A 17,271-nucleotide genomic window follows, 5' to 3' on the forward strand; every position below is an offset into this window, starting at 1 on the left:
TATCAGTTATCACAGGTAATAAGGTATTATTTTATGAATTGGGTCACAATATAAAATGTATTTCTTATTATGGGTCACAGTTTTTAAAAATTGCAAAATACTGGGGGGAGCAAGCTGGAAAACATCAGCCACATGATGGCTCTGTAAATTTTGATCTCATAAGACTGTGCTACACAGACTCTGGGAGAGAGAACGACTCATGGCAAGAGGCAATACTGGGAGAACTGGGAAATGCTACTGCACAATGCCATTTAGCAAGTAGCCCCCACTGAGCAATAATAGCACAGTGCAGAACAGGGAATGCTCAATGATAAACTCCCACGGCAGGGCTTCTTAGAAGAAAAGGAGAGTTACCACCTGCCCAAAGGATGCCAATGCATTTTTGTCCTCATTTGTATTTTTCTGATACCCCCTCTCTTCTGAGAGGTAGAAGAGCATTAGTGAGAATAGGCTACGTTAACCATAAGGAGCCCCCTTCCTACTGAGTCCATCTCCAAGCAGACAGAAGGCCACTCCTTTCTTTCAGTAAGACAACTCCTATGTGCAAAGGTTAGAAGTGCTGTAATTCGGCATTCTCACATTCACTCAGAGGAGGACATACAATTAAGATCCCAAACAGCAAACCTCTGAAAGTAAGGATTTGTTATAAGCACAGCTATGGCAGTCACCGCATAGGCACACATCTTGTCAACGGAACAGTACAAGGAGCTAACAAGCCTAAATATTCACAATTTTCACATTGAAACATTCCTAATTACAGCCCACAAACTCCAATATTGAGTTTCTTCTAAAAGTCAATTTTCAGGATATTGTGTTGTAACAGAGCTCCCAACACGAGACTCACGAAAAGAAACGTGAATTCTAAACCTTTCTAAAAGCTGTAAGTTCACAGACACTCTTCACACTACAAAACAAAACATCATGTTTAAATTTTCTACTTCTAGGTACTCATGATTCTACAAATAAGTTCATAATAGTGCTGACTCAGTAAAGTTCATTTCATTGTTTAAGTTTTTCCACATAATTAAAGAAGTCGATAAAGGGGCTTTCTATTAAAGGTATTTAAAAAAAAAAAACTACTCTACCAGAACACTATAATTGTTCCCCCCCATCCAATATATCTACATTTCAAGCCAACTGCCAGCAAGAGGCAGACAATTCTAGAGTTTTATCTTGACTTTGACCTCTTTCTATAGAAGAAAAATATTTTAATGTAGGGGAAAAGAAAAGGGGGAGGTTGTTTGTGTTAGGGCAGTTACCTGGCATTCGCAGCTTTCAGGTCACAGAAATGAGTGAGTAAAGTTCTTACAACATCATTGCAGACGACTTTAACTATATCCACATGGCTCAGTCTGTGACGCAGCTGTCTGGCAATTTCCCAAAAGTCTTCCAAGAGCAGATGGTAAAGCTGTCCCTCATCTCTGCTGAGATTTCCATACCAGGACAGAACATAATCTCTGTAACTGTAGTCAAACACTACCAGGAATAAACAAAGCAATGAGTAAAACTTAGATGGAACAAGCATACATCAAGACTGCATTTCTACTGGAAGCGGATGACCTATTTAATATTCACTGTTTAAAGTATAAAGAAAGTAGGTAATAAAACAAGACATGGTATTTCTTAAAATATCTCAAAATAAAAGATTCACATCCAACTAAAATTCTGGGAATGTGAGGACCATATGTCCTAAATTTTTGTGGACAGCCCAATTTTTAAATATTCTATCCTGGGGTCAGACTATCTAAAATTTCTCAAAAAAAGCATCTTACACAGTGGCTACACACTTATGGAGTCTGCCAATCATTAATTTATTGCCTCTCACCCCCCAAATTCACCCCTTTTTGCCCTGCTTTATGATACTGGAGATGGACCTGTTAGCATTTCTTTGCCAACTCATATCATGTTAGGGTCTGTCGGGACAGGATGCTAGAGGGACTTCTCCTGGTTCCTGTGTGCTCTTCTCTGATTGCTTCTGCAACGTGCAGCAGACACCAGCATGTGGGGCACCAGATGGCACTCAAAGGGCAACTTCCCAGAGAATTCTGCTAGTACTCTGGGAGTAGCTTCCCGCAGCCTGTGGTATCTCCCCAGACTTCTCCACCACCACGTGGGCCATGGATGTGCCCTCTCCAGTGAGGCCTGAATCTCAGCTCTGGGTGAAGAAGGAACCCTCTCCCAGACATATCCCTCCTTACAGTGCTCTGCCTTGGCCCCAGGAGTCTCCTCTGCTCCTACTGTCTGCTTTTCCTATATTTTTTGCAGTTCTCTTTATTCCTCAGTAGTTAAGTCCCTTTACAAGTTAAGAATTCTTTATATTAAACTTTCTTGTTCAAGTACGAGGTGATTTGTGTCTCTTAAAAAGACCCCAATCGGGATCCCTGGGTGGCGCAGCGGTTTAGCGCCTGCCTTTGGCCCAGGGCGTGATCCTGGAGACCCGGGATCGAATCCCACGTCAGGCTCCCGGTGCATGGAGCCTGCTTCTCCCTCTGCCTGTGTCTCTGCCCCTCTCTCTCTCTCTCTCTCTCTCTCTCTCTCTCTCTGTGACTATCATTAAAAAAAAAAAAAAAGACCCCAATCAATGTGGGAAGAATCCCATTAAGTTAGATATCATACCAGGTGCATTATCTGTGGCTGACAACCTTCTTTGGAAGATTTCTAGTATTTCTTAATTCTAGATCAATTTTATGTCCTGGAAATAAAAAACCCTTAGCTCTAGGCCAGTACTATCCAACAGAAATATGAGAGCCACATATGTGATTTTAAGCGTCTAGTAGCCACCTTACGATAGGAAAAAGGAGGTTAAATTTTAATAATCTATTTCAACTAATATATCCAGAATATTATTATTTCAAAACATAATCAATACTATCAATTACTGAAATTCTTTTTCCATGCTAAGTCTTCACAATCTGGTATGTATTTTACACTTTCAGCACATCTTAATTTGGACTAGACACATTTCTCAATCGCTACTTATACATAGTAGTGACCAAGTTGCTCAGGGCAGTTCAAACCATATAGAAAATAAACACTGAAAAATGAAAATGTTACTGGACTTAAGTGGTGATTCCCCACCAGGGGAAAACAAAACACTCATCTCCCCATCACTGTGTTTCAGCACAAGGATATCTATACTATTTTTTAATCACTGCTTATTTCTCAAGGTTTTTTCTTTCCTTCTTCAAAAACCACTTGATTTGGCTTAATTTTGATATAATGATATATCATCTCAGATCATAGTTTATCCTCTTGCTTTGCCTTGTCCCCAGGAATCCTGTGGAACAAAATTAACTTGGGATCCTGAATTACTGCACACCTGGTCCATAAATGTCTAACCCATAATTCTCAAATAATTCTGCAGTCTAGGATTTGGTGCTCATTTTATTCACCTTGACTGCTACACATCAATTTTAAATGGGTTTGGTGGGGGGAGTTGGGGAGGTGGTGGAGGGAGATCATATTTGTTAGAAAATTGAATAGCAAATGGAACCTCCAGCTCAGGGTTAGTATTCATCCTATGTGAGGATTCCATACATGCACAAAAGCCCACAAGTCAAAGATAGCACCATTCTTGTTCTGATATTCTGCGATGTTTTTTTTTTCCTCAGAATATCAAGTGTGAAAGTGTATCCAATGTTTTTCCACATTTCTATAATTTCTGCACTGCAGCTTTATAATAATTCAAAAAACGGCATCTTAAATCCCATAGATCAAAAACAGAGTATCAAGAATTTTGTTCACAGACACATATGTGCAAAGGTTTAGCTAAATCTTCAGAGTGATTCCACTCCATAGTGGGATAAGACACTTAAGACAGCTAAGCCTTATAGTAGAGAACCATTACCTGCCAAAGACTAAGGGGCAGGCATTGAAAAGGCAAAAAAAAAAAAAAAAAAAAAAAAAGATACTACCTCAATCTTTCATTTTTCATTAAAGCAGCATTTAATTCTAATATGTAAGGCTTCCATATGTAATGCAGAATAGAATAGAATCCACTAGACACACACCAAAAAAAAAAAAAAAAAAAAAAGGCAAAACAAAAGCAAAACCAGCAAGTAAATCATCTCCTAAACCTTTTGGCTATCTTCTGCTCATTTCCAGATATTAATTTGTTTTTTTGGGTTTTTTTTTTAACTTGCAAGTCTTTTTTTCTTTTTTGAAGATTTTATTTATTTATGCATGAGAGACATAAAGAGAGAGAGGCAGAGACACAGGCAGAGGGAGAAGAAGCAGGCTCCATGCAGGGAGCCTGATGTGGGACTCGATCCCGTGTCTCCAGGATCACACTCTGGGCTGAAGGCGGCACTAAACCACTGAGCCACTGAGGCTGCCCCAGATATTAATTTGAACAAATAAATGGTTGTTATATTCTCTAGATTTTACAAAAAGTAGCCACATCTCATTCCTAATTGGACTATTCCATTTAGGAGAAAGCAGAAGTGGTTTCTGACCTGGATGTTTAAGAAATTAGGACAAAAACAGGAATATGCTAATTCCATAATCTCACTTGTTGGCAACAAATAGACCATGGTTCTTACACAGTAATTGAGTTATATTCTCAATTCTCACCCTTACAACAGAGCACAAATAGAGGCTCCAAGAAGTGAAATAACTTGCTCAAAGTCAAATAGGTATATCTGCCAGCCAAAGGCTCTTCCGACTCAGCACACAGTAGTCCTGCACGGAGGTTGAACTAATCAAGTCACATGAATGAAAGACATGAGAAATCTGAAAAACCGTCTTTGTCCATTACACATCCAGCTTGTTTAAAACATATTTAAATGATAAAAAATATATGCACCTAGGTGGCTCAGCAGTTGAGCTTCTGCCTTCAGCTCAGGTCATGATCCTGGGGTCCCAGGATCAAGTCCCACATCAGACTCCCCACAGGGAGCCTGCTTCTCCCTCTGCCTATAAATCTGTCTCTCTCTTCTGTGTCTCTCATGAATAGATAAATAAAATCTTAAAAAAAAAAAAAGAAAAAATATATGCAAATGGTTGTACTTTAAAAAATTACCCTAGAAGGCAATAATAGGACCAATGGGTAGAAATCATAAGAAATTGTTTTTTTCTGGGATCCCTGGGTGGCACAGTGGTTTAGCGCCTGCCTTTGGCCCAGGGCGCGATCCTGGAGACCCGGGATCGAATCCCATGTCGGGCTCCCGGTGCATGGAGCCTGCTTCTCCCTCTGCCTATGTCTCTGCCTCTGCCTCTCTCCCTCTCCCTCTCTCTCTCTCTCTCTGTGTGTGTGTGTGACTATCATAAATAAATAAAAATTAAAAAAAAAAAAGAAAAATTGTTTTTTCTGTTTAACATTAGGAGGAACTGAATAAAAACATTAAAGCTGTTCAAGATTCACAGTAGATAGTGAATATTCCATCATAAGAAACTTTTAACAAGCTGAATATCCTATGGACAAGGATGACATAGAAAAAATTACTTCCTGAGATAGGGGCTGAATCATAACTTCCACAGACCCTTGTCTGCAAGGCTTTTATATCCTTCTTCTGGTAAGAGCCACCCTTACAACAGAGCACTGCTGATCATTCATTTGCAATTCTTTCTCCCTTACTCTTTTATTAAGCAAAGTTTTCATACCACAGAATTTTTAACTAGTAGCAAATAAATCTACAACCCAAAACCTTTGGGAAGTAGAAGCATTTTTCCTTTTGTTAAAATTTAGTTTCAAATTATGGAGGGAAATCAAAATGAATTATAAGAGACTTAATATCTTTAAAATCTTCTTAGCATGCTAAAGGATTTATGTAAGGGCATATTCATCTACATAATTTCCCATTACATTTGTTAACCACACTGCATATGCTAATTAAGACAGCTCTAAAATACTCCTCTGATACTATATTTTAGTTAGGAATTGATAAAAATGAATACTGGTAAGTCTCAACTCAGTAACAGAAAATACACCTGGGACTAACAAATCTGTCAATAGCTTATCAGTACACCTTTAAGTATTATTAAAATGTAACAAATATATAAAGTATGAAACAGGGCCACATGGCTGGCCCAGTCCATAAAGCATGTGACTCTTGATCTCCGGTCATGAGTTTGAGCCCCATGTTGGGGGGTGAGGGGGAAGAAAAGTATGAAACAAAGCCTTGATTCTAAGTATATATTATGTGGCTACATGTACTCATTTATATACAAGTACACATATGAACAAAATATTTAAAATATACCCAATGGGTCAACTTGAAGAGACACAGAAATTCATGATAAAATTATCTTATGATCTCTTCTAAGAAACAAGCATAAATAATAAAACAAACCACAATGAGAAATGAAAGAACATTTATCCTCACTGGCAAGCAAAGACTTTCTTCTAAACACATTACAGCAGCCAACTAAAATTCAAGTGCTATTATCACATCTATTTTCTAGACTGCTCTCAAAACAAGCAGGTAAAAAGGAATCACTGAAGATTACAGAGAACGGAACATGTTTAGAACTTTAATTCTAGATTAATGCAAAAAGAGGATTTAGGGTCACAAAGGAGGGAAGAACTGTAAGTGAGAAGACCAGTTAAAAAGGCTACCATGAGGGCAGCCCGGGTGGTTCAGTGGTTTACCGCCTTCGGCCCAGGGCACGATCCTGGCGACCCGGGATCAAGGTCCATCTTGGGACCCTACGTGGAGCCACCTTCTCCTTCTGCCTGTGTCTCTGCCTCTCTCTCTGTCTTTGTGTCTCTCATGAATAAATAAATAAAATCCTAAAAAAAAAAAAAAAAGGGCTACTATGTTAGTCTAGATAATGTGATATTAGGTAATCCCTACCTATAAATTTTCAGAACAAAGAAGGACTCAAACTAAGGAAATAGTGTGAGAGAGAGTTCCATGAGAGCTATTTTTCTACCTCCACCTTTACCCCAGAGCTATTTAAGATAGTCTCTTCCCTGCTCAAGAGATAAGGCCCTTTGGGTCATAAACATCCATGACCTGAGCCCCTTGGAACAAAGAAAAGAGTATTCATTCAACCAGAAGTTGGCCTAATGGTAGTAAGGATAACAATAATTCCATCATTCATATAGATGGCACTCTACTGTTTGCAAAATACAATTAGTAATTACTATCTGCGTGTGGAAGGAAAGCCAACTTCTGGGGAAATTGGGGTTATTAGTGTATGTCACTGATTGATGTGTTCATTTATTCAATAAAAAATGTATACGCAGGGATCCCTGGGTGGCGCAGCGGTTTGGCGCCTGCCTTTGGCCCAGGGCGCGATCCTGGAGACCCGGGATCGAATCCCACGTCGGGCTCCCGGTGCATGGAGCCTGCTTCTCCCTCTGCCTGTGTCTCTGCCTCTCTCTCTCTCTGTGACTATCATAAATAAATAAAAAAATTTAAAAAAAATTAAAAAAAAAATGTATACGCATTTCACACCACTGGGTAGAGTCATCAACTAGAAGGGTTGAGCCTAACAGAGGCTAGAGGTATAAGGGGAAGGTAGGAGAGTCACAGTCTTTCAAGAGCAGGCTCTGCTTCCTGTGCACCATCTCATTCTTACAGTCTAACATCCTCTGGAAATGGCCACAGAGGACCTAGTAAAAGAGATCACCACATCAGGTTCACCTTATCTAGGGCAAGGTCCAAAGAAACTGAAAGCTCTGTTAGACTTGGACAATGACCTTGTAATATCTTCTGTTATCATGATTGCTCAAGTTATGGCCTTTTGTATAACCTGGACACTGTTTTATAGACACATTTACCCTTGAAATTCAGAAAAAGTATTAAAAGCCAATCAAAAGTAACAGAAATATGTTCATTTGGAAATGTACATATAAAATTAATTGCACTTGTGAAGACATCCCAAAAAGTAATAGAAGTAATAGTATTTATAAGACATTTGGACAGCATTTTACAAGTCAAAGTGCAGAGGTCAGTATCCTTACTGCTTTGAAAAGTATAAGATCTTACAAAGAACTGTATTTTCAATTCAAGAATTTAAATTGAAAGTTCTCCTGAGCAAATAGCAGGTACTCATTACTAAACTATATTCTCTGGTCCACATTAGTGAGGTAATTCAGGGTAGCTTAGTAAAAAACTAGGCTATAATATCTGAGATTTAATTCTCATAAAGATTTTCTAAAGTCTTTTTTTCTATCTCCTGTCAGTCTTCTTGGGAATATAACTTGGAAAAAATTTTGAGAGCATGTAGTATAGAAAGGTGCCTGTTCTGACTTCTCAAACATGGTTCATTCATACTATATCTGAACCCCTAAAATACAGTTCCTACACTTGAAATTGGCTAACAAAGCACAGCAATAATATACTTCAATCATCTTCCCTGGGTATGCCATTTAACTTCCAGCATTTGTAACAGTAATTTTTTTTTTTTTTTTTTGGAAAATTTTTAAGTAACCTCTACATACAATGTGGGGTTTGACCTCACAATCCCAAGACTAAAAGTCACATGCTCCACCAATTGAGCCAGCCAGGCACAACGTGCAGCTTTAATAATTCTTATTACTGGGGCATCAGGGTGGCTTAGTGGTTGAGTGTTTGCCTTTGGTTCAGATCGTGACCCTGGGGTCCTGGGATGGAGACCCCTATCAGGTTCCCCGTGGGGAGCCTGCTTCCCTCTCTGTCTCTGCCTGTCTCTCATGAATAAATAAAATCTTTAAAAAATGATAGTAATAATTCTTACTGTTTCACAGAAAGCCAAACTATTATTTTGATCTGCACTTTTAAATATTACTCCTTTTTTCTTTGTAATTCAATCTGTAAAGATTTAGGACAAATCCTTATTTATATTGAACTAAAACAAAAGAATACATTAGTAACAACAACAAAAAAATCCACACACAAACATTTATACATGCATACACATACACACCTTGTATTTTACTCAACTCATTGAATAAATTTATTTTTAAAATTCATATTCTGAAGAGAGTAAAACAAATACATAAAGGTAAAATGGAATAATTATGTTATGTACTTCAAACTAACTTTAGTGGGAAATCATTAAATAGTTCATAAGTACTTCATGTCAACTGAACTCAAGTTACTGCAGCCTTACTTAAAAAGTGTACCTGCTATTACATTTTGCAAGCATACCAAGAGACTCTCAATTTTATCAACACAAGTCTACCATAGCTAGCTAATAACATTCAGAATTTCAATTAAATATTCTGGTGCCAGGGCTTAGAAATGCAAATTAAAATACTCCAGAGATGCATATTATAATCACTACAAGTTTTCTAAATATTTATGCAACCTCTTAACTTTCTCAATATGTATTTCTAGATTCTAATTCTTCATTAAATAAAATGTCCAAAACTTTTTGGAAGACAATTTTGGTTTTAGTTTATTGTTGTTTTTAACAACTGCCAGATGCATACAGTTTACTCTCATAACCAACTTTATTTTTTTTTTGTATATTTTTTAAAAGATTTTATTCATTCATCCATGAGAGACACAGAGAGAGAGGCAAGAGACAGAGGCAGAGGGAGAAAAGCAGGCTCCATGCAGGGAGCCGGATGTGGGACTTGATTCCAGCACGGTGGGATCATGCCCTGAGCAAAAGGCAGACGCCCTACTGCTGAGCTACCCAGGCGTCCCTCATAACCAACTTTATAGCAGCCTTTAGCTCTTCTTTTGGTAGATGATATAATGTTCAACTTCACTGAAAATCATTTTGCTTAAAACAAAAGGAGAGGAAATTGTAAACATTAAGAATATAGCAGGGGAAAAAAATAAATAAAAAATAATTGTACCAAAGTATAATTAACCAAAGCTCTTACCCAAAGGCTTTGGCTAATACTATTCTTTCAAAAGAAAATATTGCACAAGTATTAGCCTGAGGATAACGTACTTGGAGGTTTTTTGGTTTTGTTCTGTTTTGGTTTTTGTCAACCAGGCCTCAACTCTTGTCTTTTTTTCCCCCCCAATTTCTGAAACAAATTGGTCTATGGAAGATAAACATGCTATCTCAATTGCAGAGAAACTTCACAGTCTTAAAAAATTAAAATATACCCATGTTCATGGCAACACATTCACTATAACCAAAAGATGGAAGCAACCCAGATATCCATTGATGAATGCATGGATAAAGAAAATGTGGTTATGAGGGGGCCTTGGCTGGCTCAGTCAGTAGAGCATGGGACTCTTGATCACAGTCTTAAGTTGAAGCCCCATGGTGGATGGAGAGATTACTTAAAAAAATAAAAATATTTTTTTAGATGTAGTTCTATACACAAAATGGAATGTTATTCAACCTTAAAAAGGAAGGAAACTCTGACATATCCTGTAAACATGGATTAACCTTGAGAATACTATGCTAAGTAAATATGCTAAACACAGAAGGACAAATACTATAGGACTTAACCTAGATGTAGCACCTACAGTCAAATTCATGGAGACAGGAAGTAGAATGGTGATTACCAGGATCTGGGGAAGAGTGGAGAGGGTATTGTAGCTCAATAGGTAGAGTTTCAGTCTTGTAAGATGTAAAGAGTTCTAAAGACTTTACACAGCAACATAAATGTACTTAAACTACTGAATGATATACTTAAAAATGGTTAAGATAATAAATTTTACGTTATGTGTATTTTACCACAACTAAAAGAAAGAGATCCAATTCCAGGGATGGTGGAATAGCTTATATCAGACTAACCTTCCTACATAAAACCATTAGGAATTCTAGAAAAAAAAAATTAATTAACTATTTAAAGGCACTGGAGAGCAAAGTTAGAGAAACTGAAGGGAAAATCCACCCTTGATAGAAGAGACTAGTGCTGGTACAAATGTTTATTTAACTTTCCCCAGAAGCTCTCAACAGTCCTAGATGCACAAGGCAGTTCAAACTTAGACTGAACATCTGATGCTTTTTTTAACCTAAGATGTCAGAAAACAGAGTTAGGAACTGCCAAAGCAGCTGAAAATAAAGGCAGGAAATACAAAAAAAGATGGAGCCACAACACCCGGATTACAAACTTTCAAACCCATTGCTGACTCTGCCCTACACATGTATGGAGGTAAGACTGCAAGGAGACCAGTTCAGAACAACAGCTAGAAAACTTAAAGAGCTGTGCAGATACTTTGATTGCTGTCCAACACGGAGAGCCAGAGTCTGGAGCTGGAGTCTTGTCCACTTAGAGGTGTAACCATGGATTTCCCATTGAAATTGTGTAAGGGAACCAGATGACTTAAGCCAATGTCCCAGGATTGAAGGATTCACCTTAGACTAAGGACAAAAATCCAAGCAGACCTGCCTGAAAAATATGTGGAAAACCAAGTACCCTCAAGGTGAACAGTCAAAAATTAAGCTGCATACTAGACCAAAAATCAACATTCTTCAGAGGAATGTAACAGAAACTAGAATGTCTAGAAAGTAGCATCCACATTGTTCAGGATACACTCAAAAACAGGAAGACCTGAGAAGAAACAAACAAAAATAACTCATACTTAAGAGAAAAACCAATGGAGAGAAACCAGCTCCAAGATGGCCTATATTTTGGACTTTGCATACAGACTTTAAAGCAACTATATTAAATATGTTCAAGAAATTAAAGATAAAGATGGCCATAATAAATGACAAATGGAGAAATCTCAGCAGAGAGCCAAATAGAAATTCTAGACAGAAGATGTACAATATTTGAAACTTAGAAAATTACCTGGATACACTTAACTACAGATTTAAAATGATGGAAAAACAGTCAGCGAACTTGATAAATAAAAAGTATCCTATCTAGAGAACAGAAAGTAAAAACAATTAGTAAATTAAATGTCATCAAAATTAAAAATTTCTGCTCAATGATAACATTGAAAAAATAAAATTCTGGAAATTCTACTTAAATATTTTAATCCCACCTACTCAACTAAAACATAGATGTATTTATTCAGTCATCGTAAAAATTCCTAATGCTATACACAGACAAGAAGGATATATAAATTTGTTAGAGATTACAATTTTCCCATTAGAACATAATGAATTGTTTTACATGGTAATTACATGCTCTCATTTAATCCTTACCTTCTTTCAGAGCTTTGTCCATATTATGAGAAATTACTACCCTTCTAGACTGAACTGACTCATGTGAGTTTCCATACACAGGACTCTGAAATGTAAAAAAAAGGAAAAAAAAAGGAAGAAAAAAAGATACAGATTACTGAATGAATAAATCATATATTAAAATAAAACCAAAGCATGAAATACCATTTAAATAACCATTGCTTAATAGATTATAAAAGTTCTTCTGGAAAAATAAATAAATGCTTGAGGTTGGTTAAGAAATTTTCGAAAAAGAAGAAAGGAAGGACTTTCCCTACCAGATATCAAAACATGATGCCAGAATAGGAATAAACTCATCGATAGAATGATAAGAAGTACAAAAACAAATGCATCTACATATGAGAATTAAGAATATAAGAAAATCTGAGTATTGAATAAATGGTGTTGGAATAACTTGTTCATGTCTAAAAAAAGGTTAGAGTTCTGCCTCCTATTTAACACATTAATTCCAAATTGATAAAGAGCAAGTTATTTTTTTGGACTAAAAAAAGTGTTCAAAGGAAATAAGGGAGAAACTGTGTATAATCTTGGGATGGAAAAGGCCTCCCTAAAAGAAGACACCAAATTCAAAAGTTTTAAAGAAAAAAAACAAATATGACTATATAAAATAGAAAACTGTTTGGCAAAAGATACCAAGAAATATAAATGATAGAGTAGGAGATAATATCTGCAACATATATAACAAAGGATTATTACTTAACATATACAGAGCTCCTCAGAAAAGCAACTAAAAGCCACTAGAAAAGATACTAAAAGGGCAATCATAAAAGATAAAAAAAAAAAAAACAATAAATATATGAAAAAATATGCAACCTCCACTTTAGTTGGAGATATACCAATTAGAGCAATGAGGTATCATCAAACAGCCAAACCAGGGGAAAAGATGCATATGTCTAATATTGGCAAAGATACATAGAAAAATGCTCATTTTCATACATCCTTGGGGGAAATGTCTACTTCTATGAGCTACAATATCATTTAGCAATTCTATTCCTAGGAATCCAACCAAATGGAAATACTTGCACATATACCAAAAACTATATATACAAAGAATCTGACTGCTCTATTGACTTTAAGGGCAAAAAATTAGAAAAAAAAAACAAATATCAATAGTCAGAATTCAATTATGGTACAGCCATATTTTAGAATAATAATATAGCCATGAAAAACAATGAATTAGCTGAAATGATACAGAAAAGATTAGCATGGCCCCTGTACAAGAATGACTGGCAAATCTGTGAAGTGTTCTATTAAAAAAAAAAAAAAAGAATTAGGGATGCATGTACCTTCACGGAAAGTCTTCCATGATGGGAAATGCTTGGGAGCATATACATCAAACTTTTAAAAGTAGTTTCCTCTAGGGAGAGGCATAAGATTTTAATGTAAGCTTGAAAATTTTTCACTGTACAAAGAAACTACGTGGCCAAAAAAGGGGGAGAGGGGTAACAACGTAAAGAATTAAATTCCTACTATCTGGCTAGTAAGACTTTATTAAAGAGGAAATTTTTTTAACTGGTCACATATCAAAGTGATCGAAAACATGTATATGTGATTAGGATCACTTACTGGTTTTGGAGGATTAAAAAAAAAAAGCTTAGTAAAATGCAAAATACTTCTCTATGCATGGGAAATACTACAACTGCTTAACGAGCATCACCACATCACCAAGGAGATCCAAGTGGCTAAGAGCAACTATCAAGCTCAACCAACAAACAAGCGCGAGGAAACCACTTTGTTCTCAAGGCAGGCCACCCCAACACGACTACAATCAACCCCATGGCCCTAGGCCACTCAACCTGAAAGTAGAGAACTTCTAGTCCTTGGCTTAGTTTCACACTATCTGGGGTCAAGTGCCAAGAGTGTCATCCATTTTTGTTGTTATTAAAACAAAGAGCCACAGTTTTAAGATTCCTTAGTGGCACTATTTTAAAAGCCTGAAGATGTATGCGTTGCACTCATGAGGGGGGGCCTAGGTGGCTCAGTCAGGTGAGCGTCTGACTTCTGGTTTTGCCTCAGGTCCTGCTGTCTAGGTCAAGAGATGAAGCCTGAGGCTCTGTGCTCAGTGGCGAGTCTGCTTTTCTTCTTCTTGCTCTGCCTCTCCCTCTGCTCTCACTTTTCTCCCTTCCTCCCTCCTTCTCTCTCTGAAATAATTAAAAAAAAAAAACTTAAAAAAATACGCATGTGTTACACTGATGAAAGAAGAATCGTTTTGTGCTACAAATTTACATAACATTCAATACTCCAAGAAATTAAAAAAAACAAAACCTTAAATAATTTTATAGACAGAAGCCATTATTGTACAAAAGAAATATACTCACTTAAAACTATTTTTTAGTCTCTCAGTAGCTTGCTATAAAATTAAATGTAAGTATACTTTATTGTAATTTTTAAATTTATTTCAGTTTGAGGGAAAAAATGAGGAAACAAAAGGAATTTTTATATTCTAGCAATTCTTAAAACATCAGACAGATATTTAAGAACTTACACATTTCTTGGGACGGCGTTTTTGAGTTAACACTTTTAGAGCACTATTCTAATAAACCATTTTAATCCTAATTTCTCAAACCTTTGGCTTCCCAAGTATAGGTGTGGTAGTTTTAGTACATAATACTAGTTGGACGATAAAAACCAAAGCCAAGCAACACTTATTTCAGACGTTCCTAAATCTGGGTTTTGTTTTTTTTTTTTTTCTAAATCTAGGTTCTTAAAACAGAAACGATCTTTAAGAGCTGGGAGAGAAGCAGGTATGAACGTGAGTGAGGCAGCACACACATATTTAAGCATATTCTGTGCTAGCTTTACAAATTCCTCCAAAACTTAATTTTTTTTTCTTTCTTCCCTTTACTCTCTTTTGTCTGTAATTATGGCTTTATTACTTCCTGCCATCTGTCCACATACTCTTCTCTCTCTGCTTCATACTTAGATGTAATACGTATATAAAGATGTCGGTCACTACTGACTGTAATCTGAGAAAGTCCTTTACTTTCTTTTTTTTTTTTTTTTACTTTCTTTAATTTAAAAAGCTTATGAGAATAATGTTCTCTATTTTGACTCTTTAGGTAAAAGCTCTATTATTTTTTCAATCTATTTTTTCCAATCTGGGATTCTGGATTTCCCCACACCCTATCCTCCAGGGGTCACTGCCCCTTACTGGAAAGAAAAAATTTCTTCATCCCTATGCCATCCTGCAGCCTGATGGAGAATCTCTAAGTAAGAGGAACAAGAAGATTTAAAAACAAAACAAAACAAAAAATCCATCATGGAATCAAAATAACTGGGGAACCGTGCATGAAAATTCCTTAAGTATTTAATATTTATGGAGCCAGAATCTCATCTTTATATTACTACACAAGTGAGTCACACCATCACATATACTCTCTTTTAGATCACAAAGATGGAATTTACTCATCCTTATCCCAAGGTGGAAAAAAGAAAGGAAGCAAATAAAAGACAGAAAGGGAAGGGGAAGAGAGAAAGCTAGCTAGCTAGCTGCAACAAACACAAAATTTGAATAAATTCCTGTGGCTCAGAGGACAGTTGAGCCAAAATTGTCTTCGTTTCCTTTCTATTTATAGGTCCGAAAAAACAAACTCCACATGGCAGAGACGTTCCCCAAAAGACTTATTAAGGCAAATCCTAACTTGCCCTATCTGCTCTGGCACAGGCCTCCTTCCTCAAGGAAAGCCTACCTCTTCCTAACAGCCACTTGCCTAAAATGCCAATATTAGGAAAAAGAATATTTAAAACATCTATGCATTTCCCACTGTAACAAAGGGTAAGTACTAGAAATCTTCAGTAAGATTTTAAATCCAGAAATTAGGACTTTGAATGTAGTCTGACCACTCGATTCTCATTAAAGTTTTCCATATCCCTATGACACTACCAACTCATAAAAGCTTTTGGTTAACCAGTATCCCCGTCATGTTAAAAAAAAAAAAAAAAAAAAAAAAAGGAAAAAATATACCTTATTTTTAGTTTAAAACCAACTGGAGATAATTTTTAATCACTTGGTGAGTTCTATGGAGAGAAAAATGAGGTCCCAACATAATTGCTCATTTTGAAAATGTTTTCCAAAGACAGGGAAAAACCAGAAAGCTTTTATCTAGTATATGTAACTAAATCTTCAAGCATCAAGGAGCAGATACTATATCAATAAACCCTTTGTTGAGTACATATTGGCTTTTTGTTCACTTCTGAATATCAGCTTTTGGTCTATAGCCAAAATACACTCAAATTGTCTTTGTGTCAGAGCTACAAGACACACCCTCTCCTGAGGAAGCAACATCCAGAGAGGATGCATGCATGTGGAGAGACCTAGGTACTCTGACATCATTAGCAACTAAACAACCAGAAACCACCTGGAATCCAGCCAAGACGTGTACCTCACTGTCTGTTGTTTATAAGCACAACATTGCTTACTGTGTTGCTTCCCGTGGGAGCACAAATGAGGCCAGGCCTTGCCAGCCCATGACTGGGAAATGCTTTCACGCCCACTACCTGGGCTGCTCAAATAAACAAGGGCCACCCTCCTTGTTCTTTAGTATATGTTTATACAGTGGGGGGAAAAATTAATGTATTTTGGTCTATTTTAAAAAGAAAAACAGTTGCACAGAGTTGAAAGAGTAATGGGTAGAATTTCTTACTTCTAAAAGTCCTGAAATAGTGACTTATCTTAGGAGAACAAACACAGACCCCTGCTCATTACCATACCATTAACCACATGGAACAGTAACATGGCTGAGACTTCCCAAGTACTCTCAGCATCTGACAACCACTGGGATCCCATAACTGATATTCTCACTCTCAAACTATGTTATTCTCAAAACCATGGCTCCTTTCAAGCCAATCATTTTCTGCCTCAGCCTCAAGAGGCAGAAATTTCTCCAAATTTCCAAAGAAATGCAGGTACCAGACAGAGCCTTCCTCAGAAGATAAGGGACTAAAAAACTTAAAAATCTATCTCATTTGGCTAAGATGCTGACAAAAGATCATGGCATGAACAATAAAATTCGTGCCTAACAGCGATGATGATGTCCATCCAATAGTGCTTTTTACTAATGGTAGATCTTTGACCCAGCCACTTCTCTCTCTAGCTTAAGCAGACTTTTTTTTTTTTTAAAGATTTTATTTATTTATTCATGAGAGACACAGAGATAGAGAGAGAGAGGCAGAGACACAGGCAGAGGGAGAAGCAGGCTCTCCATGGGGAGCCCTTTGCAGGACTCTATCCCAGGACCC

At 36.9% G+C, this 17,271-nt stretch overlaps 1 protein-coding gene and 1 non-coding gene across 7 annotated transcripts in view; one reads left to right on the forward strand and one right to left on the reverse strand.

Moving 5' to 3' along the window:
* Window positions 1–17,271, reverse strand: part of SNX25 (sorting nexin 25) — a 142,967-nt gene that overhangs the window by 96,567 nt on the left and 29,129 nt on the right. For all 6 annotated transcript variants that reach the window (XR_005371628.1, XR_005371629.1, XM_038560394.1 and 3 more), the window contains exons 2-3: window positions 11,995–12,079; window positions 1,260–1,476 (exon numbers count right to left, since the gene is read on the reverse strand). Coding sequence is in view for 4 of the 6 variants with exons in the window: in XM_038560391.1 (XP_038416319.1) it covers window positions 1,260–1,476; window positions 11,995–12,079 (302 nt within the window). In the remaining 2 variants the exon portion in view is untranslated. The remainder of the gene's footprint in view (window positions 1–1,259; window positions 1,477–11,994; window positions 12,080–17,271) is intronic.
* LOC119869660 lies at window positions 13,188–13,290 on the forward strand. The gene has a single exon (XR_005371753.1). It is a non-coding gene; the product is annotated as a U6 spliceosomal RNA (small nuclear RNA).

Source organism: Canis lupus, chromosome 16 (genome assembly GCF_011100685.1).
Source record: "Canis lupus familiaris isolate Mischka breed German Shepherd chromosome 16, alternate assembly UU_Cfam_GSD_1.0, whole genome shotgun sequence".
Classification (NCBI taxonomy): Eukaryota; Metazoa; Chordata; class Mammalia; order Carnivora; family Canidae; genus Canis; species Canis lupus.